A 26,555-nucleotide genomic window follows, 5' to 3' on the forward strand; every position below is an offset into this window, starting at 1 on the left:
ATTACACCCAGATAAACTATCATTTGAAAGCTGCAGATTAGAGGACTTTAGGCACACTCAATAAATATTTGCAGAATGGATGAACAATTGAAGACTTACCCTTCTTTACATGAGCAAAAAAGGCTTCATTCATGTCAATGAAAAAGCCAAAGAAAATATATCTCATTTCAGGAGAGCTCCTTAAATTGGTGTGAGGAGCACATTAATAATCCCACAAAGGCTAATCTCTGACATCTGATTTCTTAAACGACAAAGGACTCTGTCTACAGTAAAATGGGTGGAATTATGAGAAGCCTGAGATGTAGCCCATGGAAACCACTAGCTGAAAACCCGACAAGCAGGATAAAAAGTTATACTACTTCTCAAATCAACAGGACAAACTGTTATCAGGAAGAAGCCAAGCCAGAATTTAATCAATTAAAAAAACCTATAAAATACAAAATTGTAAAGTGTTTTCAAAACATTGGGTGACATTATAATGACAACGACTGTAAAGTAATAACAATCATGTAGAACAATCTGAGTAGACCTGCTAATTAGGCAGAGTAGTAATATGCCCCAAAGATGTGTTGTGTTCCATTTACACTTACGTGAAAGAAAAGAGAAAATAAATTGAATTTAAAACTGCCCAAGTTCAACTCACTGACACACTAGTATGTGCCCCTTGGAAGAAAAATTTCTGAGAAAGTTAGGAAAATGCTTAATTCTTTTTTTTTTTTAAATTGGGAAGACTATAAGATACTGTTAAAATTTTTTCAATTATTTTGAAACATTCATAATCCCACCAAATACAAATATCATCATTTTTGCCATATCCTGGCTCCAATATTTAACCGGCTTCATACCCTTAGGCAATTTACCTAACCTCTCTGTGCCTCAGTTTCTACTGTAGAATGGAGATATTCACAGTAACTTCTCCAGAGAGTTATAGTGAAGATTAAACAAATACCTGAAAAGCACTCAGACTAGTACCTGGCACTAGTACCTGGCACAAACTTAGCCATTATAACTACTAATTCATATGTTCCATACATACCTCTTAGCAACATAATTACAATTAACCATTCATTCAACACGAATATATACAATGTCTACTATAAAACAGACACTACCTAGAAGCTGGGAATACAAAAATTAATAAAATTCCACCCTAGAAGTAACTGAAAAGGTTGTAACAGATCTGGTCCCCCAAAAGATTCTAGGTCCAGATGAAATTACAGGTAACTTTTACCAAACCTTTAAGGAATAGATAATTCCTTATTTAAAATACTCCCAAGCCTAAGAACAAAGCAAGATTTCCCAGTTCATTTTATCAAACTAATACAACCCTGATACTCAAACTTGATAAAGATAACACAAGAAAATTACCAGCTCCCTTATGAATTGATGCAAAAATCCTAAAAAAGATTAGGAAGAAATCAACTCCGATAGTGTATTAAAAGATTAACACTCCTTGACAAAGTAGTTTTTATTCGAAGCCTGTTGAATTCAAACTGTTGGTTCAACGTGAGAAAATCTATTAGTTAATAAAATGCATTAATTGTTTAAAGGAGAAAAACTATAAGGGTCATTTTCATAGGACTGCAAAGGTCATTTGATAAAATCACTAGTCATCCTCAATTAAAAGCCCATAATAAATTAGGAATAAAATAAACCTTTCTTAATGTGATAGGAACCATATTAGGAACCAAAAGTGAATGTGCTTAATAAAGAAACACTAATTCACTCTCATTTAAGTCAGGAAGAAGACAAAGATGGCTACACTTAGACAACTTTGTTTTGATAATATAGTCAATGCAACAGATAAGAAAAAATAATGAGGCATAAACATAGGGGAAAAATACAATCAATATTTGTATCAATCAATTGATACACCTGCTAATCTAGAAACCTTAGAGAACAAAATGAAAAACTATTAGAGCTAATAAGAGAATTCAATTAAGTAGCACAGGGTTGGGTAACAATCTATCTAATAATCAGTTTTAAATTAAGTGAAACTATAAAACTTTACTGAATAACATAAAAAAAGAACCAAACAAATTGGGATATGAGCCATGGGCCTAGATGAGAAGTTTCAATATTATAAAAAGTACCAACTGTCCCCAAATTAATATGAACTTCCAATCAAAATCCCAATGGGATGGGAGAGAGGTCAGAGATTGACAAATTGCATTTAAAATTCATTTGAAAGAGTAAATGTAAGAGAAGCATCCAAAAATTTTTGCAAAGGAACAATAACGAAGTGGACTTTCACTACTAGCTATCAAATCATACTATAAAATTATAGAAAGTAAATCAGTAAGACATAGGCACAGGAGTACACAAATAAAGATCAGACCGTAACAGAGAATCCAGATAGAGATGAATATGAAACCGTATATATAACAAAGGTAACATTTCGAATCAGATGGATTATTCAATAAATGACACTACAAATATCTATATACTCATACTGGGAGGGGACAGACCCTTAACTCAAAAAATACACAAGAATAATACACTCACCACCAGACGTGTGGGCACAAAACACAAGCCAAGCCAGAGATCCTCCCTGGGAGTTGACAGATGCACATATCCTCTGGGATGAATGCTCTAATGTTCTTATAAACTTGGAACTACCATTAGCTATCTTTCATTTTACACAGGAGAGCTATCTAATAATGATGCCAACAAAGAGAGAGACAGATGAAGACAGACAGATGAAGATAACATACTGATTGACCATCTAGATCCATCTAAGAACATCTAATTTACATCCGTGGTTCTTAATATTGCCCCTACACAGCAACTTAGGAATCCAAGGAGATGGTTTTGCTAGTTACAGTAAATGGGGTAGTATCATTCATATTTAGTAGCTAGGAAAGAGCAGTGCTAGTCACCCTGCAAGAAATGGGAGGAAAGCCAGGACCAAAAAGGAACTGTCCTCCAGCATGCATAATTTTTAAACATCCTGCCTGGACATTCACTTGGGGAATATCTGTCTATAATTAACTGAGCCTAAACTCAACTCCATTCTACACAAAGTATTTCCAACTTGGTTTTAATATATACTGAATTAATTAATTAATTAGTTTATTTATTTATGGCTGCATTGGGTCTTCATTGCTGTGCGCAGGCTTTCTCTAGTTGCAGCGAGCAGCGAGCGGCGACTACTCTTCGTTGCAAATCAAAACTACAATGAGGTTATCACCTCACACCAGTCAGAATGGCCATCATCAAAAAGTCTACAAACAATAAATGCTGGAGAGGGTGTGGAGAAAAGGGAACCCTCTTGCACTGTTGGTGGGAATGTAAATTGATACAGCCACTGTGGAGAACAGTATGGAGGTTCCTTAAAAAACTAAAAATAGAACTACCATACGACCCAGCAATCCCACTACTGGGCATATACCCTGAGAAAACCATAATTCAAAAAGAGTCATGTACCACAATGTTCATTGCAGCTCTATTTACAATAGCCAGGACATGGAAGCAACCTAAGTGTCCATCAACAGATGAATGGATAAAGAAGATGCGGCACATATATACAATGGAATATTACTCAGACATAAAAAGAAACAAAATTGAGTTATTTGTAGTGAGGTGGATGGACTTAGAGTCTGTCATACAGAGTGAAGTAAGTCAGAAAGAGAAAAACAAATACCGTATGCTAACACATATATATGGAGTCTAAAATAAAAATGGTTCTGAAGAACCCAGGGGCAGGACAGGAATAAAGACGCAGACGTAGAGAATGGACTTGAGGACACGGGGAGTGGGAAGGATAAACTGGGATGAAGAGAGTGGCATGGACATATATACACTACCACATGTAAAATAGACAGCTAGTGGGAAGCAGCTGCATAGCACAGGGAGATCAGCTGGGTGCTTGGTGACCACCTAGAGGGGTGGGGTAGGGAGGGTGGGAGGGAGATGCAAGAGGGAGGAGATATGGGGATATAGGTATATGTATAGCTGATTCACTTTGTTATAAAGCAGAAACTAACACACTATTGTAAAGCAATTATACTCCAATAAAGATGTTAAAAAAAAAAATAGACCCAGAGGTGATCCAGATACTGAAGTTACCAAAAAAGGGCTTTAGATTAACTATGACTAGTGTGTTCAAATAAAGATGGAGAATATCACCAAAGAATCTGAATCCATACAGCAATCAAATTGAAATTTTAGAAATGAAAAACATCATATCTGAAATAAGGAATTCATTTGATAGGTTTAACAGTAGATCAGAAACAGCAGAAGACAAGACTAATGATACTGAAGGTGGGTCAATAGAAAATATCCAAAATGAAGTACAGAGAAAAAAAGAATTAAAAATATGGAAAGATAGATTCTCACAGACACACAAAAATATATAAACAAGAAGGAGTGTTCAATGCATTATAGTTTATAATGATGAAAAAAGAAAATCTAAAAGCTCTCCAATGTTCATCATTAGGGAATTGTCTAAATTTATTACCATACATTCATAAGATGGAATTCTGTTCACGTGTTTAAATGCGACAGATCTGGTAGGTCTATAAGGTAACGACATGGAAAGTTCGACAAAATATCCTGCTATATGAAGAAAATTAGATAATAAAGATGCCTAATTAGATATTGTCCCTGCCCCCATGGAGCAGTGAGAAAAAACTACAACAGGTATAAACGGGTACGTAAATTGGACTTTTTATTTTCCATATAAACACAGCAAAATCCATTTTTACACATCTCTAATGGTTGGCTATTTTCTTCCTAAGTGTGTACTTAGAATGAAAATGTAATATCTGGAATTTTCTGATGCTACAGTAGGAAGTAGTCTCTACTTAAGTGGGAAAAAAAACCCCAAACAAACAGCTAATGACTATACAGTCAATAATGTTTACACAGATAATACTGTGAAGTTTCTTTTCACAGCACATCTAAATAAGTGTAACAGAGAATGACCCTATGGGGCCTTCCTGGGACAGACCCCACCATGTCCTCTGCCTGTCTCTTGTCTCTAGAAAAACTTTAGAATAAAATTAATCAGAGAAATGGGAAAATACAGAAGCAAAGGAAAGCAGTCAAACAAAACCAAATAATAGTTTAGTCGTTAAACAAAGTCAAGGACCTTTAGTTCCTCTTCAAGGGCTACAGATAATATTCTGAGCCATAGCTTTTGAGCTGTTTTGCAGATACTGAAACCCATACCAGGTGGAAGAAGTTAACTACATGATGACCAGACTGTAGCCATGACATAAGCTGCTCCATCTTACACAATTCTGAGAACTGGCCTCAAGGAAATGGGAATAAACCAACCCTGGAACTGAAGATTAACTGTACTTAAAACAATCAAGATGATGCTGATCAGACCACCGCATGACCAACTTCAAGATGACTGTCAGAGCTGACTGTGCTGTCCTGCACATAGCCCCCTCCCTCTGCCTATACACCCCTGAAACTCCCCTTTCAAAGCTCTTGCCCCCTGATCAGAAGCAGGGGAGTTGACCTTTGGACACAAGTCTGCCTTCTCCCCAGGTTGCCAGCCTCCTAAATAAAGCAACCTTTCCTTTCCTACCAACACTGGTCTCTCAAGTATTGGCTTTTGAAAGGCAAGCAGCTGAACCTGAGTTTGGTAACATAGGTAAAAAAAACAGGTAGGTCCATTTAAAGAAAACATTAAATAATAATAATGATGATGATAGGAAAAAGTTCATCAATACAGTACTTAAATGACTAAAATGCAGAAAACACTGATTTAGAGCCAAAGTCACTGAGTTCATGACATCCACAAAAAAGGGGTCGGGGAGGGGTGCCCATGGTTAATATATTTTACAAGCAATAGGATTAAAATCTTCAGAAGATTGCTATAACATTGTTTAATATAAAATAAATGTTAACTCTATGCTACAACTAATCTGAAATAACATGCCACTTATTCTATTAGCTGAAGTAGCTAATAAAATAGCTAATTAGCAGACACTGACAGGCTGACCCCAAATCCATTCTCAACAGCCTTCTCCCTTGCCACCTCCTACTACAAAGGACAGAAAAGCTAAATCCATGCTCTCCTAGCTTTCTTTACAGCTGGGTGTGGGGAGCATGTGACAAAGTGCCCAGGGAATAGAATTTTCTAGGCAGGAAGTGAAGAGGTGGAAATGGAGCAGTGAAAAAGATTTCCTTTCCTTCAAAATATGGGACAAATAAACTGGTGCTATCCCTTTCCCCTTTCTTCCTGCCTGAAGTCCTAAGGCAGTAAGCATGAGGGAAAGACGAAGAGAATCACAGAGATCCAACCCTAACATGGTTGACACACTGAACTAATTTGCTGTGACCTACCTACAGACTTCTTGTTATGTGTAAGAAAAAAAAGCTTGTTTGAGCCATCATTAAATCAGGTTATATGTTGCTTGCATGTTACTAAGGTAATATGATTATCAGTAAAGGACATGTGAGAAAAGGAAGCTCATGTCTTTCTCCCACTCTTACTATCAGTTAAACAGACAATGTAGTCGCAGAACAGACCACAATTTCCTATGGTATGAAGAGGCAAAGCAACCAAGGAGAACTGATTCAAGCTAATATCTTCACATTGATATTTTATTAGTCTGGCAAGGAATTTTTGAGCAAAACATTTTAAAATCTGACCCCTGCTTTCTTTAACTGTACATGACCCAGCTCAACGGCTCTGTGAGAAGAGTGTATACAGCCTAGTGCCTAAAAAATCCTAGGCATTTGGTAAATGTTAGTCACCTTCTTCTCTATTAGATTGCAGACAGGATATATGGCTGCCTAACGGCATTCATATTGTTTTTAAGCATTCATACAGTAGAACTGACAAATTAGGGTAAATCTCCCCATTCTTATTTGACAACTAAAAAAAAAATCTTCTTGAAAGATTTTATTTCCATTAAAGGAAACGCAGCAGAAGCTCCATTTGTCCAACTGGCAAGAAATTATCAGCTAATAATCAGAGAAACACAAGATGATCACTTTACTTAGATGTCCCAACTCTCTTATTAATTTAAGGGCTGTGAACAAGGGCTGCTACCTAAAATGCTTAGATCCAATTTCTCTGGCCAAACTGAGATTATTTGATCATCAAAATGAATACTGATTAAAACAAAATGCATGAGTCCGGGCTAAAATAAGTAAGTAGACTGATAAGGTAGGGCAGGGAGAGAGAAAAACTTTTTTTTTTTTTAACAACAGATTGTCTAATAGCTGTAGAAAGAATCAAAGAAACAGAAAATCATTATTGTATAGCCATTATAGTAATAATTTAGGCAAGAATCATCAATGGAGTCTAATATCATTAGGTAAAAAACTATTAGAGAACCAGATATTTACTCAATCTCCAAGTATCACCCCAGATTATATATTAATTACAAAAGAGAAGGGGCACCTTTATAAGAAAAATTTGGCAGGCACTGCCTTAACCAAATGGTCAAACTTAACATCACCCATGATGGGTCAAGCTGACATCATGTGCACCCTCTGTTGTGATACACCGAGAGGATATATCATTTATTTTGTATTCTTGCTCAGATATTTAATCTGAATGAAGAAACAATCAGACAAACCCAAATTAATGGACATCTTGCAAAAACCCCAAAAAACAAAAAACTAGTCTTGACTCTTAAAACTAAGGAAGATCATGTGTGGGTTTTCCAGCTGGCAGCACGAACTAGAAACCCAGCCATTAGCAAGCATTAACCACCAGACATGTAAGCAAATAAGCCTGCAAATTTCAGTCAAGTCTTAAGCTTTAAGTCTTCTAGCTGTGGTCCCAGACATCACACAGCAAAGACAAACTATTTCCCCATACCCTATCCAAATTACTGACCCAAAGAAACTGAGAGAGAATACATGACTATTACTGTTTTAAGTCACCAAGTTTTAGAGTAATTTGTTATGCAATAATAGATAACTAACAGAGGCTCTAATAAGGCAGAATCTCAATTTTCCTCAACAGTACCGACCTCATAGGGTTACTGGGAACATTAAATGGGCTAATGAATATCAAGCCTGGCACAGGATGTATTCTTCATGAATGCTAGCTAGTATTCAAATAACTTCAATTTGTGCAGTTAGAAGTATGAATAGAAGAATGCATAAGGTGCTTTGGGAAAGCACAAAAGAAGAGCGTTTGATACAGTCCTGGGGGTCATGGGAGGCTTCCGCAATTCAGTGAAGGACTGATTAATTGGGTTAAAAAAGCAGTAGAGGTACTTCTGCCAGAGAAAACAGATTAAGAAAACATATAGAAGCATGAAACAGTATGGCATATGTAGAAAACTACAAGTTTCGTATTGGTAGAATAAAAAAAAGCAAGAAGTGACCAGAAACAAGGCTGCAGAGGTCGGGAGAGCCCAAAACCTCTATATAGAGCGCCTTGTATATGAAGTTATAGACCCCATGACAACGGATTTTAAGGCAGGAAGTGATACAGATCTGAAAATTGAGGCAGATAATCCTGCAAGGGTAATACGGGAGTAAAATTAAGAATGATAAAGCTTTGAAGGAGGCTAATGCAATAGTGCAGGCAAACAAGAAAAGATGTAGATATGAACTAGGGGGAAAATGGTTGGACAAAATGGGAGTTGAGAAATAGGAAAAAAAATCAGAAAGACTTAATGTTTGATTGGATGTGTATATGAGTTGGATGAGACAAAGAAAAGATTTTAGATTAATGCCTAGGCAGAGAGTGGTACTTCCAATCAAAATCAGAAATAAAGAAAAAGGATCAGGTCTGGAAGAAAAGAGTTTGGTTTCCATTTTTGTGAGTTTGTAGTACCTATGGAACATCCAAATAGAAATGTCTAACAAGAGGTTATACATTCGAGTCTTAAATTAGGGAGAAAGGTCAAAAAGAAATATAGATTTGGGAGTGTTTGTATACAGGTAATTATTAGAACTGTGAGAGAACCTAATAATGGCCAGAAAACACTTACAGAGCAGTATTCTCAACCAGAGACAATTTTGCTCCCCCAGGGGAACATGTGGCAATATCTGGAGACATTTTTGGTTGTCATAACTTTGGGGGAGGGGGGGTTGGTTACTGCATGTAGTAGGTAGAGGCCAGGGATGCTGCTAAACATCCTACAACACACAGGAGAGCCCTACAGAACAAAATTGTCCAGCCAAAATGTCAATAGTCCCAAAGTTAAGAAACCTTGTTGAAGGGTAAGAAGGAAACCAAAATGAAGGAAACACCTTAGGAAAACAAATATCTAGAAATACTATCCACAAGAAGGAGAAGTCAGAAAATAGGTAAGTCAAGAAAATATACTATCATGGAAGTCATAGAAGTAGAGAATTTCTAGAGGGAAGAAAAAGACCCAAAATGTTGAATTCGGTGAATTGGACCCATACAATAAAAATTTTAAAGTATCCACTGGGTATGTAACCAGAATAGAAGGTCACCAGGGATTTTAGTGAAAAAAGGGCCAGACTATAGTAGCAGAAGCATAATGAGAGATGAGAAAGTGCACAAAATAAACATAGGCTCCCCTTAAGAAATCTTATTCAAAGGGGAAGGAAATAAGATTAGGCAGTAACTAAAGCAGTGGTTCTCAACGCTGGCTACAATCAGAATAACCGAAGGAGCTTTTAAAAATTACAAATGCTTGGACCTCACCCAGAATAATGAAATCAGAATCCCTGGGGGTAGGGCCCAGGTATCTGTATTCTAAAAAATATCCTCAGTGACACTAATGTATAGCCAAAATCGAAAACCACAGAGCTAAAGGAGGAGGGAGGGGTATAAGGGGACGGGGCAGGGAGCAGTAAAGGGGGAAAAGAGAACAGCGAGAAGAAAATGAATGAAACAAAATCCCAAAAGAAATAGGTACATGGGCTGATGGAGTTGCTTTGAAAAAAAGAAAGGATACCTCATCTCAGGAGACTGGAAGGAAAAATAAATACTGATGTCAAAGAAGTTGGGCACAGGGATTTGGGGAATTCATGCCTAAAGTCCTAATTTTTATAATGAAGAATAGAAATAAGCTGCTGAGAATCATCTACTAGATAGGAAATTCGGAGACTGAAATGTAGTGATAGTTCAAAATATTTGCAGAGGGAAATGCAAATTAAAAGCACTGATAGTTTAATGGAGATTAAATGCCCTTTACCAGCTGCAGGGGCACCAATGGGCACATTTATATGATTTCCTCCAGCAGTACTTATCCATCGCCAAGTAAAGGAGCATGGAAAAGTGGACCACAGCACTGACTGGCAGTTTAGCGGGTGGGAGAAGAAGCACAGGAGGTAAAAGTTTAGATGAACTTTAGTTGAGGAGTTCAACAATAGGGTCCAAGCCAGGTAGTAAAGGGAAAGTAATATAGATACAGTTTAACTGGCATAGGAAATGATGGATTTACCTCTGAGCACCATAAGTTATTAAAAGTCTAAGATACCATTGGCTTTTGTCCTAGACAATCCCATTAAATCAGACTTCCCATATCTTATAATTGTCCTAAGAAAGACTGTCTGCAACTAACTTTGAAATTTACAAAATATAAGATGAACTAATGGACAAATCAATGGATAGATATGTGATAATGTAAGTATAGTAAAATATTAATAGTAAAATCTAGGTGTGTGGAGGGGAGGGAAGTGTAGACTCTAGAACAGCAGTGTCCAATAGGACTTTCTGAGATGATGGAAATGTTTATAACCTGTGCTGTGAAATATGGTGTCTACTCGGTATCTGTGGCTACTGAGCCCTTGAAAAGTGGAGAGTGTGACTGAGGAATTTTGAGTCTTTTTAACTTTTAATTAATTTAAATTGATATAACCACATGTGGCTAGCGGCTGCTATCTCAGTGCAGCACTACATGCATATATCCCTGGGTTCAAGTCCTAGATTCACCATTGATCCAAGTTACCTTACTTCTCTGAGTCTTAGTTTATTCTTGTATAAAATGAGAATAGCAACAATACCTACCATGTTATATGGATTAAATGAGATAAGCAGAAAAAGCATGAAGCACAATCCTATGCATACGGCAGACACTTTAGAAAAATTAGTGTTTATTGTTCCTACTAAATGGGATCCATGAGATCAAGGACCACCATCTGTTTTGCTCACCATTATATCCCCAGTATCCAGTACAAGTGTCCCAGCATAAAAGACACTCAATAAATATTTGTTGCATGAATGTTTTGCAGAAGACTCTATATCATTACTAAATTTCATATTAAGTCCATTGCTCTAATCTATTGAGGTTTTTTTGAATCCTAATGTCATCCAGTATATCTGCTATCCCTTTCAGTATCTTCTGAAGTTTTGACAAACATATCACTGATACATTAATCTGAAATATTAATAAAAATATTAACCAGAGACCTATATCATTAGTTTTATCATCCTTCAGTTTATCATCATCAGTAAACTGATACTAGCTGAGTAGAGACACTCAATTTAGCTTCATTTTCATTCTGGATATATATCCCCATCTTGTCCACAAAGGTAATAAGTATGAAAACCTTATAAAGATTAGATTATGTCAATATGTCCTTCATTGAAACTACCCTTTAAAAGAACTTAAATAACAACTTTGCACTCACCTTTCAAAAGCAGGGGATCTATCAGGACGAGCACTTCCTCGAGATCTGTATCTTTGAGTCACTGACAGCCGTGGAGGCCGACTTGGTCCCCAGAAGTCAGTGTGAGTTTGGTGACCCCTCTCATTGGCTCTATTATCTTGGTCCAGTAGACTACTACTTAGAAAGGGTCTAAAATCTTGGAAAAACATCGTGGGGTCCAAATGGTCCCAGAACTAGTAAAAACCAGAAATAAACCACATGTTACTGATTTTAAGAAAAGGAGAAAGAAGAAACAGGAAGAAGAAATACTGAAACAAGAGAGGATTAACTTTTAACACTTCAAAATTCAGCAGTTCCGAATTAAAGAAATGTATGCTTCTCCAATTTCGGAGGAGAAAAGAGAAGTCTTTCAAGTATATGCACAGGGGGAAAAAAATTTGCATACCAAGAAACTATTTCCTTCATATAGAAACAAGCCAGGACTTCCCTGGTGGCGCAGTGGTGAATCCGCCTGCCAATGCAGGGGACACGGGTTTGAGCCCTGCTCCGGGAAGATCCCACATGCCACGGAGCAACTAAGCCCAGGAGCCACAACTACTGAGCCTGCACTCTAGAGCCCGTGAGCCACAACTACTGAGCCCGTGTGCTGCAACTACTGAAGCCCGCGTGCCTAGAGCCCGTGCTGCGCAACAAGAGAAGCCACCGCAATGAGAAGCCCGCGCACCGCAACGAAGAGTAGCCACCGCTCACAGCAACTAGAGAAAGCCTGCAATGCAGCAATGAAGACCCAATGCTGCCAAAAATAAATTAATTAATTAAAAAAAAAAAAGAAACAAGCCAATGTCTGGACCTTAACACTGAGCTCAGATCCACATGCCTCTGACCAGTTTCCCATACTAAAAATAAAAACTTGAGCCAAAGGTGATCATGAACTTCTGTCCTAAGCATAGTCAACCATCTAGATCAACATTACAACCTTGTGTTTTGTAACAACGACATCCACATTTCCACCATAGAATAAAGTAAGATTAAATAAAATGGATGTATTTATACACTTGTAAAAAAAGGCAGCATCCCCACAAAGTGAAGACAGGTGTCTATAAAATACTTAACTTATAGAAGGTTCATCAGAAAGCTGTGGCAAAGCTGTGACAAAGCAGTGTAAGAATGCCTGATAAGACCATTCTATTGTACACACTTTTTACTAAAAGGGTCTTGGTGAGGGGAGTGTTTGTTGGGTTTGGCCAAGGAATCACTAAACAAAGAGTAAATGGAAAAAAAACAAATTACCTCTGAAATAATTTAAATTTTATTTATCTGTTTATCCATCCGCCTGTTGACAGGCATTTGGGTTGTTTCTAATTTTTTATGATTACAAATAGTTGCTATGAACAATTATGTACATATCTATGGCTGAATCATATGGCTGAAGTATTTTTATCGTTTTTAAAAAACAGCTAGCCTGTTTTCTACAGTGGCTGTACCATTTTTACATTCAATTTCAGTTGCTCCATAGCCTCACCAAAAGTTAATATGGTCAGTCTTAAATTTTAACCATGCTGTAAGTGGTATAGTGGTATTTCATTTTGGTGGGGTTTTTTTTTGTGGACATGCCACGTGGCACGTGGGATATTAGTTCCCCAACCAGGGATCGAACCTATGCCCTCTGCAGTGGAAGCAGAGTCCTAACCACTGGACCGCCAAAGAATTCCCTCATTGTGGTTTTAATTTGCATTTCCCTAATGACTAATGATGTTGAGCTTTTTTTTTTTTTTTTGCCATCTATATATCTTCTTCGGTGAAGTAGATTGTTCAAATCTTTTGCCATTTTCTGAAACTGGGTTGTTTTCTCATTATTCCATTTTAAAAGGTCTCTACATAGCCTGGATACAAGGTATTTTTAAAAAATAAATTTATTTATTTATTTATTCATTTTATTTTTGGCTGCACTGGGTCTCTAGAAAATAAATTTATTTGTTCAATAAATTAAGGAAAATTAGAATAGTTTTTTAAAAAGAATAAGAAGCATTAGAATGACTACCAGGAGCAGTGGATATTGAAAGAAAAATAAAAACAGTGCTCATCCTCAAATCAGCTCAGGGATGCCTGGAATATAAGGCTCAAAAATAAATGGAAATTAAGAGGTTTATAATATGCTGGCTGGCAAAGAAAGGACTCTCAAAACAAATCTCAAGACTATGGGTGAGGGGCTTCCCTGGTGGCATGGTGGTTGAGAATCCGCCTGCCAATGCAGGGGACCGGGGTTCGAGACCTGGTCCGGGAAGATCCCTCAGGCCGCAAAGCAACTAAGCCCATGCACCACAACTACTGAGCCTACGCACTAGAGCCCGCGACCCACAACTACTGAGCCCACGTGCCACAACTACTGAAGCCCGCACACACCTAGAGCCCATGTTCCACAACAAGAGAAGCCACCACAATGAGAAGCCCGCGCACTGCCACCAAGAGTAGCTCTGCTCGCAGCAACTAGAGAAAGCCCACGCACAGCAACGAAGACCCAACGTAGCCAAAAATAAATAAAATAAATAAATTTTTTAAAAAAAGACTATGGGTGACTATGGCAAATTCCTAAATTTTATAAAAATACAGAGTATCCAAATGTCATTCACAAAGAAAAAAATACGATGTCCAATGCCCACCCACCCCCCAAAATGTAAACACTGCCATAAACAATCTCTTGAAAGGCACCTTTTCCCAAATGAGTTTAAATTTAGAGGCTATGGACTCTGGTCAACTGGCAGTCACTGAACAAAAAACTGGCAAGGCTGACACCAAGACTGTTTTCTGTTTCACTCTTTTTCCTTCAGCTACCATTGAGTTTATGTTATGGTCTTTGCTTGGCAACAGTATTACTGGTGTGAACTTAGTCATGAATGACATGAACATAGTTATTCTTTGAACAACTGTTGAAGAGCTCAGGAGTTTTACTTGGTATTTCCAAATGGACTGGATGTGAAGTAGGCAGCACTGTGAAATGAGCTATTTTAACTCTTCATACTAAAAAGTGAGACAGATGAAAGATTTGGTTGAGTTAATTCAACCTTTAAGATCCCATCCAGGCTGCAGCTGCTCAAAGAACCCAAACTCTACCTGGCATTTGAGTACAAGCCCTCTGGCTGAGACTGGGAAGAATAGCAAACAGGTAAAGGATGATTTACTTGGTAAAGGAAAGTTAAAGGTTTGAAATCTTTAACTTCTTTTCACTAGGTTTAATCATTTAAAATTACCATCTTTGTAGGTCAAAAACAGTAGAATATCAACACTTTTATTTATTGTAGTTCAATTTAATTTAACTTTATGTTGTTCTTGATTATTTCAGAGCTTTCTCCACCGGTCCCAGCACACACAAAAGAGCATGAGCTGGTACTGGAGAGAGCCTTCATGAAGGTGGAAGTAAAACTGCCCTCAAAGACTACTGATCTCCTCCCCTAACTACCAGAGGTACTAGTCCCAGACCCCTGCTAACTATAGACTTAAATTACTAAACCCAAAGGGGAGGAGGGAGGAATCAGAGTTTTCATGTTCACCTCTGACCTCTTCATTCATTCCTCATTACTCTTCCCTACCAGAGGAGTGATGCATCTGATTGGTGAGTGGCAAAAGTCTAACATTTGCTAATTCGCATTTCTCCAATGGATGGAGTTCATTTATAAGGAGGCTGCACAAATGCAAAAGAAGTGGTTCTGAGTATTTGTGCCTGCTCAGCAGCGTCTAATTCTCAAGTGGGTCATCCTGTGCAGACTTAGGATGTCCATTTGGCCGCAGATCAACTGTGCTCTCCAATTTGGCTGAATAAAAACTAAATCTTTATTTCCATCTGCCTGGCGTCTATGTTTTATTTCGCAGTATGTTCTAGACGCTCAGATGGAGAGAAGAGGTATGGTCAATTATCAACCATCACATATAACCAGACAGGTTTTAACACAGGATAACAGTTTAATATAGCACAGGCATGAAATAATATGAAGTCATAAAATATATAATTCTTATAACTATGAAGAGATAAGAAAAAAGATTTATGACATAATCCTAAGTAAATTTTAAAAATCAGAAATACAATACAGTATATTCTATGATTATATCTGAAAACAGTTATGAAGCACGAATGTGAGAAATGGAAAGTATTAAAAATAAATAAATAAATAAACAAACAAAGCAAAAATAAGGTAATGAGAATATGGAAGATTTTTCATTTAAAAAAAAATCTTCTTAATGTTGTTACAATATCTTTCAGTATCTATGCCTCAGGACAAAACCTGAAAGGAAATGTATGGAGAAAGGGGGCTCTTAGAATAGTGGGACTCCAGATGCTTTTTAATACCTTTTTTATTGCCCATTGTAATGTTGCATATGTAAGCAAAACAAACTTTATTTAAATAAATATAAATCAGACTGCTCAGAGTACCCTGCCTTCTTGCACACCTGGGAGTTCTTTTTCTAGAAAGCCATCTATCTTATTTTCTGCTAATCTGAGGCAGCAGCCACAGCCGCTCTTGCACTGAAGTGATAAAACTGAGGTAAGTTGAGACCTTCCGATCAGATGTCTCACTGGCACCAGGTCATGGTCAGAAGCTTTCAAGTAGTCAATGAAACCCCTCAGATAGCCATGGGCTCCATTCCCCAGGTTATCAACAGGAACCTCAGTATAGCTATGTCCTCTCTCTCTACAAACTGCTAGCAACATTTCTAGATTCACTCTCCACTGACCCTCACACATTACTCATAGTTCCCATTTAACTGGCAACCCTCCTCCATCCTCATCCACCCTCCCTATCTCCCCCACCAGACCCAATTCAGAAAAAAAAATCAATACCAATTATATAAGAAATTTTGGGGCTTCCCTGGTGGCGCAGTGGTTGAGGGTCTGCCTGCCACTGCAGGGGACATGGGTTCGAGCCCTGGTCTGGGAAGATCCCACGTGCCGCGGAGCAACTGGGCCCGTGAGCCACAACTACTGAGCCTGCGCGTCTGGAGCTTGTGCTCCACAACACGAGAGGCCGCGACACTGAGAGGCCCGCGCACCGTGATGAAGAGTGGCCCCCGCTCGCCGCAGCTAGAGAAAGCCCTTGCACAGAAACAAAGACCCAACACAGCCAAAAAAATAAAAATAAAAATTAATTAATTAATTAAAAGAAAAAAAAATTCTTATTTAAAAAACACAAAAAAGAAATTTTGCTTGGACTAAGCCTCTTCTGATACATCTAGTACTTTAAGAATTCAGCTATTAGTAAATGCTAATTAAGAAAATAACCTCTTCATTGTACAAGCAACTCTGGCTGAAGAAAAACAGAGCAAAATTGAGCATAAGCCTTTGCTGAAATTACCAACTGAAATATAGAAAAGAAAAATAGCTTTCGTTTCCACACATAATTTTCTTTTTATTTATTTATTTATTTATTTTTGGCTGCATTGGGTCTTCATTGCTGCGCATGGGCTTTCTCTAGTTGCGGCAAGTGGGGGCTACTCTTCGTTGCGGTGTGCGGGCTTCTTATTGTGGTGGTTTCTCTTGTTGCAGAGCACGGGCTCTAGGCGCGCGGGCTTCAGTAGTTATGGCACACGGACTCAGTAGTTGTGGCCCACGGGCTCCAGAGCGCAGGCTCAGTAGTTGTGGCGCACGGGCTTAGTTGCTCTACGGCATGTGGGATCCTCCCGGACCAGGGCTCGAACCTGTGTCCCCTGCATTGGCAGGCGGATTCTTAACCACTGTGCCACCAGGGAAGCCCTCTCCACACATAATTTTCTTTCTAAGTTTTTCTTCCAGGGACATTGGTATAAGACCTTATGGCCTATGAATACTATCTTGAGATAGCGTTTCTCACCTCTTTGCTTATCTAAATTCCACCTACCCTTTAAGGCTTTAGTACTTGAAGCCTTGTTCTACCTTCTCCATGAAGGAGTTTTACCTTCTCCATGAAGTCTTAATAATGGCTAAAATTTATTAAGCGCTCACTATATGGCAGGCACACTGGCCCACACACCTGGCATGTATCAACTCACCTAATCCTCATGACAACCCTCTGAGGTAGGTATTATTATTTTCCCCAACTTACAAAGGAGAACACAGAGGCACAGAGAAATTCTAAGTAATTTTGCCCAGGTTACCTAGTCAGTAAGTAGTAGACCCAGGGTTTAAACTCAGGCAGTCTGGATCCGTGCATATCACTATGTCATTTGACCCCTTTCCTAAAGATTTTAGTCTTCCCAAAGACTGCAGCCCACCTAATCTCTCGCTTCTACTGTACTTGTTACATCCCCATAATGAGTTTATTATACTCTCTGTACACACTTGTTTTCATATCTGTTTCATATGTTTGCACTTGTTACCCAACTAAATTATAAGTTCCTTGCTGGCAAGGCAACCGTTAACATTTGCTTCTTGCCCCTTCTTCTAGCAGAGTGCTGGAAGTGCACTAAACATATACTTCTTAGATGATTTTTTTTAAATCCCTGACAACTTCTACAGTATTAAAAGATAAGACTTTTTTTTTTCTATTTTTTACGTGCAAAATATCGTTTAAAAAGGAGAAAACTGAAATATTCAGGCATGATGACAAGGGAAAACTGGGCATAATCATGCCGTTGCTACAAACCCTTAAGAACATGAAGTCACAGGCTATGACTAAGCAAAATTACTTCAACACCTGAAGGATAACTTATGCAGTCAGTGTCAGATTTAGCATTACTAAAGTTAGGAAACTGACTATATATATTTATTTTTCTTCTGAATGCATCTCCTCCTGGTGAGTCATATCTATAAAACTGACAGACCAATGTATTTCCATCTCCTAAAAGAGAACTAACACTTAAGGAAAATCAGATGAAGTCTCTTCTGCATATGCATAACCAGTTAAGTGAAAATCTGTGTAATCAGGAATAGCACACACAAGGAAAAAAATTACTAAAACCAGAAAGGCTTCCAGGCCTGGCTAGCAGAATCAATTTTAAGTAATATTTTTCCATCCACCAAAATGAGAAAGTGGGAGTTCAAAGACATAATCTGTCTTGAATCACACTAATCAACCCATGTACCAAGGCAGTTCAGAGTTAAGCAAAAAGCTGAATACTGGATATTAAGAAGTACCACAGACCATAAGTAAAAGAAAATACCTTAATAAAACAGGACTGTTACCCACACATTTCATTAAGTTTCTTGACTATAAATCTAACAACAGAAAAATCTGGAGAGCTGGGAATTCCCTGGCGGTCCAGTGGTTAGGACTTGGCACTTTCACTGCCAGGGCCCAGGTTCAATCCCTGGTCAAAGAACTAAGATCTGGGAAGCTGAGCAGCGAGTCCAAAAAAATTTTTTTAAAAACCTGGGAGCTACAGGTCTTAAGATAATTTTCAGAGGATAAAGAAGAGAAGCTTAGGGTTTTATGGGCTTCTTATTGAATACCAGTTTTCACATACACTGCAAATACAGTTTTAATTTACACACAAATAACTACCAAAAAGTTTTGCTCGTTCTTCAGGTACTTGAACTATCTCCAAAAAAGGCTAATGTGAACCTGAAACAGAAAGAAATTCTGATTATGGGATTTAAGTGTTTTTTTTTTTTTTTCTTTTAGCATCTGTTAGCTTTCTAGAGCTAACCAAGCTGTGCGGCAACAGGATCAAAAGCAAACCAGTGTTTTTTGTAGGCAGAGCTGGTCTGTCCCTTGTGAGATAACAGTCTCTAAATGCTTATAAACAAAGAGTACTTAATGCCACTTAAAATTGTACACTTAAATTGTACACTTAAAAATGGTTAAAATGGCCCCAAAAAAACAGATTTTAAGTCAATGGATTAAATGAAAAAGAAAATTACTGCGTTTAATTTAAAATGGTATTCAAGGATACAGATTAATGTCTTATTTTCAAATCCTAGTTAAGATTATTTTCCCCAAAAAATATGGATGCCACATTATATAAAGAACTGGAAATTAATTGTAGGTCCCATCTTGAGACCTGGAAGGCAAGCAAATATCTTATCCTTAATCTGGCCCTGAAATTCCAATTACAAACTACCACATTCATTAAAGGTAATCTCTAGAAACCAGTACCTCTGTGTAAAATCATAGACTGTGCCTCATTGTGACTTCAATTACAACTCATCCTGCCCTGTTCTTTACTTGACTGTCAGACCACTAAGAGTCTGCAACACTGTTATTTAAAAAACAACACAAGCTTTTTATTCTCACACCATATACACAATATAGAAGCAGAAAACAGAACTGAAAACACCACCAGTTTTCAAATATAGCACAGCTCTCTCCTAATCAAAGGTTTACTAAAAGTAACATGCCAAAGCCCCAACTACTGAACACAAATCTTTCTAAGACTACTCTTGCCCATATTTTTCTTATACATTCTGATGTTTTGCTGCACTGGGAAGTGAAAATCTGTCATGGTTTTAACACCCACCCACTATCTAAAGAATCCATACAGCCAAAGGAAAACTTACCTCTGCAAAATGTGTTGATGTGCTGCTGCCACCACCTAAAAAACTGAAGAGAAAAGGCAATGAGTAGTGATTCTATTCCCAGGAACAAGCTTCCCTCCTGGAAGCTAAATACAGAATGGTACAATGAGAGCAAATCCCAATAAGGAAAAATAACTCATCCCAACATGACACCCTCAAAGGAAATTATGAAGAACTGGCATGTGGATTAATCTATGAAAAATATTATAACAAACTACAAAATCAAGGATAAGCCAAATGAGAAACTGGGGAGAGGGCTTCCCTGGTGGTGCAGTGGTTAAGAATCCGCCTGCCAATGCAGGGGACACAGGTTCAAGCCCTGGTCCAGGAAGATCCCACATGCCGCAGAGCAACTAAGCCCGTGCACCACAACTACTGAGCCCGCACTCTAGAGCCCGCGAACCACAACTACTGAAGCCCATGTGCCACAACTACTGAAGCCTGCGCGCCTACAGCCTATGCTCCGCAACAAGAGAAGACACTGCAATGAGAAGCCCGCACACCGCAACGAAGAGTAGCCGCCGCTCGCCGCAACTAGAGAAAGGCCGCACACAGCAACAAAGACCCAACACAGCCAAAAATCAATAAATAAAATAAATAAATTTTTTTTAAAAATTGGGGAGAGGGACTATCACAGAGAAGGAAGAAGGATCCACAGCCAGCAATGCAACTCAAATCTGAGCAAAGGAAGAAAAACATCTATTCTCAGAAGCTAAGAAATAAAACAAGATTCTCAAAATAATATTTCATTTAAAAAACCACTTAACCACCAGATGAACACAACATTTGAAACTATTGGGAATGATTAAATGTAGTAATGCAAGGGGTCTGGTACTATATTTAGCACCTTACAAAAGGGCTCAATAAATATTTTTTCTTCTTCTGATAGCTTATCTTATTCTATGATTATCCTACCCACCCTTCAGGGCCCATCCTCCATTAAGTCTTTTCTAAACTCACCAACCAAACAAGACTCCTCCAAACCCCTCTGCACTCTGACTTTGATTCTAAATTCGACCTTGTATTATAAATATCTAGAATTTGCCTCATCCATTTCTACTCGTTCCCCTCCTTTCATAAACATAAATTCAGAGGGTAAAGACTGTATTTTATTAATACCACAAATATATGTGTTTATTTTGTCAGCCATTATACAGAGCACTCACCACTTTTGAAAACCTTGCTTTACCATATCCTATATTGATAACTGGAAAGTAAAAGTTGTTGAATTAATATCACATGTATAAACCTATTCCCAAAGACTGGGGAAAAATATTTGATCCCACTGTCCCCATGAAATCTGCAAAGAAGAGAGGAAACTGGCTAACACACTTTGGCGGAAACGGGATGGAAAGTATCACAAGAACTGCTGGATATCACTTTTACTTCAAGAGACACACACAAGTGCACCAAAGTACACACACTAGCACACAAGCATGCACACACTCACCCCAATGAAATAAAGCCCACAAACTCTTACAAATAGCTTTCACTTTCAGAATTACAATACCAATCCAGGCATTGCACTCAGCTCATTGAGGAAACAAACACACTTCAGTTAGTCTGGAACCAAAAGTGAAAAAACGAGGCTAATGCCATTCTCTACATCATCATTCTCAGGCCTTATTCTCTAATTAGAAACCATTGAACAACTGTATTTGCTTCAGAAGTTAAAACATTGTTTGCAAAAAACACTTCAAATGTAGAACAAGCCCAAAAGTACCAGTACATCTATGCTAAATAGATAAATAATTGAACTACCACTATGTATCCATTTTATTACTCAAGCCTGGATAGGCTTCCAGGGCTCTTTCCTGACTTTACCATATAGTTTCAAGAATTCAAACATCTTTGGTAATTAAAGCTATCAACCCTATCTTTTGGGGTTCTTCTCCCCCTGAAACTCCCTCAGTCAGCATTCCCTTTCCTTATAATTCCTTTGTATTTTAAGAATGATAAGGCTAATCACAGAGAAGGGATAATAACAACCACATCGTTCTGAGAAATGTTACAAAGCTTAAGAAAACTTACAAGATGTCCCTCTAGATGAATGTCTAACAGCAAATGGAACCCATTATCCAATATTTACATAAGAACTTGCTCTCATTAATTTTTACCATCCACTACTTACTACTGTAATTGCTAAGTATTCAAATAGGCAAATGTTTATGAACTTTATAGAAGGGAATACCATGTTACCTCTAAGACACTGATTCTAAGACAAAGATTTCTTCAACTATTTAAAACACTGATCTTTCAAAGGACATAATCTTTGCATTTGAGTATCTGCTACCAATAACACCTGTACAGGACAACCTTTGACTTACAAAGGCACAAAGAAAAGAATTAAGTCAAGTGAGAGCAGGATCCACAGAATTCATAGTTCCCCGCTAGAAAAGATTCATCCTGCAGTTACTCACAGACCTCATTTATAACCATACTTTGTATACAGGGCTAAAGAAACCAGGATTAGTATTTAAAAACTGAAAAAATCGCCCCCCCCAACAACCAGTATGCTCTTTATTCAATGCATGCAGAGCATACCTGCTTGAAATAAGTATTAGATGCAATTATAACAGCACAAATAAAAAGCTATCCCAAGTTAGCATGCCATCCACACAAAATTGCTAATTTTGCTACCAAGCTAATCTTATAGATTTAGAATTGGTATTGTGTTATTTAAAACCAAGATTATTATATCAACACTTAAGTGTTGTACCAAACTAGATCCCATGCCATATATATGTTGCCTTAGAAGCTCCAGTTGATTTATACATATATAATTACTAATCATTAATAAAGTTAAACTAATTGTACATACTGTAAAATGTGTAGTTTTTCCTGGTTGTGGAAGGGACCTTCAACTTTATATTCTGCCAACAGCAACAGTAAAGGAATTATTTACTGCCATTAAAATCCCCAAAGTCATCCCAAGATTAAAAGAAGTTTCAGATTACAGATTCTTTTTCCCCAGTCCGTATTTCTTCAATTGTCCAACCAATGTTTAACCAGATAGCCACAAAGGAACAAATGTGTTATTACATTTACCCCAAAAAGGCCCTCCTATCAACACTATTCTACTTTTTGTTAAGCTTTCATAGTTTTAATCATATTAACCAAGAAGGAATACCTAACACTGTCACTTTCAGAAATAATGTCCCCTTTTTATAGGTTTTATACCATTAGTAAAAGCAACAAGAGCCAATTTCAAGCATTACCAACACACTGATATTACAGTGGCAAGATGGCATAAGTTTGACCGCAATAATCCTAATAAGGACAAGGGACCCAAAGCTTCCGCAAGAGTAACAACTCAGTTTCCCTGGCTAGAACAGCCTGTTTATCTTACTAGGTAACTTTGCCAGAAGTCGCTCACCAGCCCACCAAAGAAGTATAACAGCAATTTACCTTCAGGCCACAGAGTGGTCACTAAAAACCAACCAATAATCCAAGAGAACCCCAAACTCTCAGAAAATATATGAAAACTTACCAGATTTACTATGATATGGATACAGAGGTTTCCAAGGAATGCCACAGTAGATCTCATCACACCCACTATCACATCATTTTCCAAATTTTCCCATTTTTCTTCCCTTTCGCTCTGCCACTTTTCTCCTCTCTCTCTCTCAACAGAGTATGTTATAAAACAAATTCCCTTCTATTCATTCAGTTGATGCTGAGAAAAATAATTTTGATAACAGAATGCCTGATTTATTCATGAGCTTGTACAATACCTGGAATCATCTGTCATTTCTTCAATAAAGCCTGATTCACATCTGGGACAAATATATTCCTATAAAAGAAAGGAAGACAAATAAAAGTCGTTCATCAGAAAGCTAAGTATATAGTTTCAGAATAATATGCAGTACACAAGCTGATGCTGTGAAATGTTGTATGTACTTGCTGACTCCCAGGACAGTTATTTCTGTTATTCTCTGGCAAATAAAGAATTCCATGAGATGCCTACAGAATGGCTTCACAAGCGGTTCCCACCGAGAACTAAAAGAATGTCAAAGTTTTTTATTTTTTTTAAACTGGAATGAATTCATTATCTAATTTTCTATTCAAATCTACTGAAAAAGTTCCACTACATATATCAGAGCAGGAGAAGATTATAATATTCATGGGTACAGAAATTGCTATTTTTTTTTTACTATGTACATACAGGAGACATAAACTGAATCACAGAATAAATCAATTTGTGGACTAGGAATTTACAGTGAAGTTTTACAATATTTCTGATCTGTTTTTTGATTATCAGTGGTTCCAAATAAAACTTAATATGCTCAGGTATTCTATAGAAATGATAATTTAAATAACCAGAACAATCCCATTAGATCAGCTTCTATTTCCTTAATTACCATGAATCTTTCTTTTAAATAAGTAAATATTTCTTTTAAATATCAAGCTTCGGGGCTGATAAGAAAGAATATAATTTAGACTGCCTTACCATAGTTTTAAAAGAGTATACTTTAACTACCTATTAAAATAGATCTGGGAAAGACATTTTCAACTATTTTCTTGCTCTCTATATTTTCTAAACCTGCAAGTTTGTCTTATCAGAAGGAAATGTAAGCTGTATTTGCCTACTCAAACAAAGACAGTCAGAAAAAAAAAAAAAAAAAAAAAAGACAGTCAGAATGGTAACTCAAATATTCAAATGCTTTCTTAAAAGAGATATAAAGAAAAAAGACCAATCCCTTCTGTCAAGGAGATTAGTTTGGTGAGGAGACAGTCAATGCAAGAAACAGTAAAATTTAATAAAAGACTTTCTTTAATCAGTGCACACTGGGAATATAAACAAATACCAAAGTTTGCCTGAGGGAATCAGGGAAGGCTTTATCTGAAACAGAAACTTAAAATAGTAGTCTGCGCAATAAAAACGAAAATTATGGGTTAAAAACTGTAACAACAGAATACAGCATGCATGGAGGTTGGAGGGGAACGGTATGATGCGTATGAATAGGCAGGCTGGAACCAGACTGTGGAAAACTTCAGATTACCATGAACTTTACCCTATGGATTAGAAATCTCTCAGCCTTTTCTCTCCTCTACACACATGAAAGACGAGAAACACTCATAATGGGCATACTGTGAACTACTCCAGATATGAAATAATCTGGAGACCATATGAATCCCTGAGCCCCTCCCTCTATTCCTTCATCCCCCACCCTCCCAGGTAGCAGTAACTACATTCCTTTCTCTCCCACTAAGAAAGTTTATCTGAAAGGAAGTGAGATTGACTTTAGAAGGCTAAACTTAAATCTATTCTAAAGTTAAAAAGAAAAAAATATCAATTACAAAATGTGATTTGTCACCATCCCAGTGCCAGGCCCTCCTCTTTCTTTTCTTTTCCTCTCTCACTCATTCCCATTGCTTTAAAATCCCCTGTATGAAAAAAATAAAAATAAAAATAAATAAATAAATATCCCATATGTGGAACAACTCCCAAATGTCTATCTCTAACCCAGGCCACTCTTCTGAACTCCAGATTCATTTATCCTCATAGGTATTTTCTCTCATGCTCTTTCTCTCTCTTACACACACACACACACACACACACACACACACACACACACACACACACACACACACACACACACACACTCAAGAGGCGGCATTATCAGTTTGTTCATACCAGAAAACTGGGAGTCATTCCTAACACCTCCCTCTCTGTTGTCTTCCACATCCAACCATCAAATCCTGGCACTCCTACCATGAACACATTTCTCAAACCTACTCCTTGCCCCACTGCCTTACTATCTTAACCCAAGCCAACACTGGCTCTAGACAATGAATAACTTCCCTCTTAAGTGTTGTCCTGCTTCTCTTCTAGCCTTTTCCCGTCTGTTCTGCATGAAGAAGTCAGAATGATCTTTTTAAAACATAAAATGGACCATATATCATTTCCCATCTTAAAACCTTTCAACTATTTCCAAAAACACTTCAAATAAAATCAAACTCTTAGGGGCTTCCCTGGTGGCGCAGTGGTTGAGAGTCTGCCTGCCAATGCAGGGGACACGGGTTCAAGCCCCGGTCTGGGAAGATCCCACATGCCGCGGAGCAACTAGGCCCGTGAGCCACAACTGCTGAGCCTGCGCGTCTGGAGCCTGTGCTCCGCAACAGAAGAGGCCGCGATAGTGAGAGGCCCGCGCACGGCGATGAAGAGTGGCCCCCACTTGCCGCAACTAGAGAAAGCCCTCGCACAGAAACGAAGACCCAACACAGACAGACAGACAGACAGACAGACAGACAGACAGACATAAATAAATAACATTAAAAAAAAAAGTCAAACTCTTAAACATGCCTTACAAGGCCCTAATTCAGCTGGTCTCTGTTTAACTTGCCAACCTCATTTCAGGCTACCCTCCCTCAGTGAATTCCAGCTACAAGGACCTTCTTTCAGTTCCTCTAACTCATCAAGCTCATTCCTACCTCAAGCTTTCATACATTCTGCTCCTACGACTGAAACACTCTTCCCCTAACTTTTTGCATGGCAAGGGACTTCTAGTCCTTTAGGTCTCCATTTTAAGGTCATGTCAGAAAGTCCCTCTTTCATCAT

At 37.9% G+C, this 26,555-nt stretch overlaps 1 protein-coding gene across 1 annotated transcript in view; it reads right to left on the reverse strand.

Annotated features, from left to right (window-relative positions):
• RNF115 (ring finger protein 115) overlaps positions 1 to 26,555 on the reverse strand; it is a 59,099-nt gene that overhangs the window by 16,433 nt on the left and 16,111 nt on the right. The window contains exons 2-4 of the mRNA XM_068540647.1: positions 23,728 to 23,786; positions 19,976 to 20,018; positions 11,533 to 11,744 (exon numbers count right to left, since the gene is read on the reverse strand). Coding sequence (XP_068396748.1) covers positions 11,533 to 11,744; positions 19,976 to 20,018; positions 23,728 to 23,786 — 314 coding nt within the window. The remainder of the gene's footprint in view (positions 1 to 11,532; positions 11,745 to 19,975; positions 20,019 to 23,727; positions 23,787 to 26,555) is intronic.

Source organism: Eschrichtius robustus, chromosome 3, assembly GCF_028021215.1.
Source record: "Eschrichtius robustus isolate mEscRob2 chromosome 3, mEscRob2.pri, whole genome shotgun sequence".
NCBI classification, from domain to species: Eukaryota; Metazoa; Chordata; class Mammalia; order Artiodactyla; family Eschrichtiidae; genus Eschrichtius; species Eschrichtius robustus.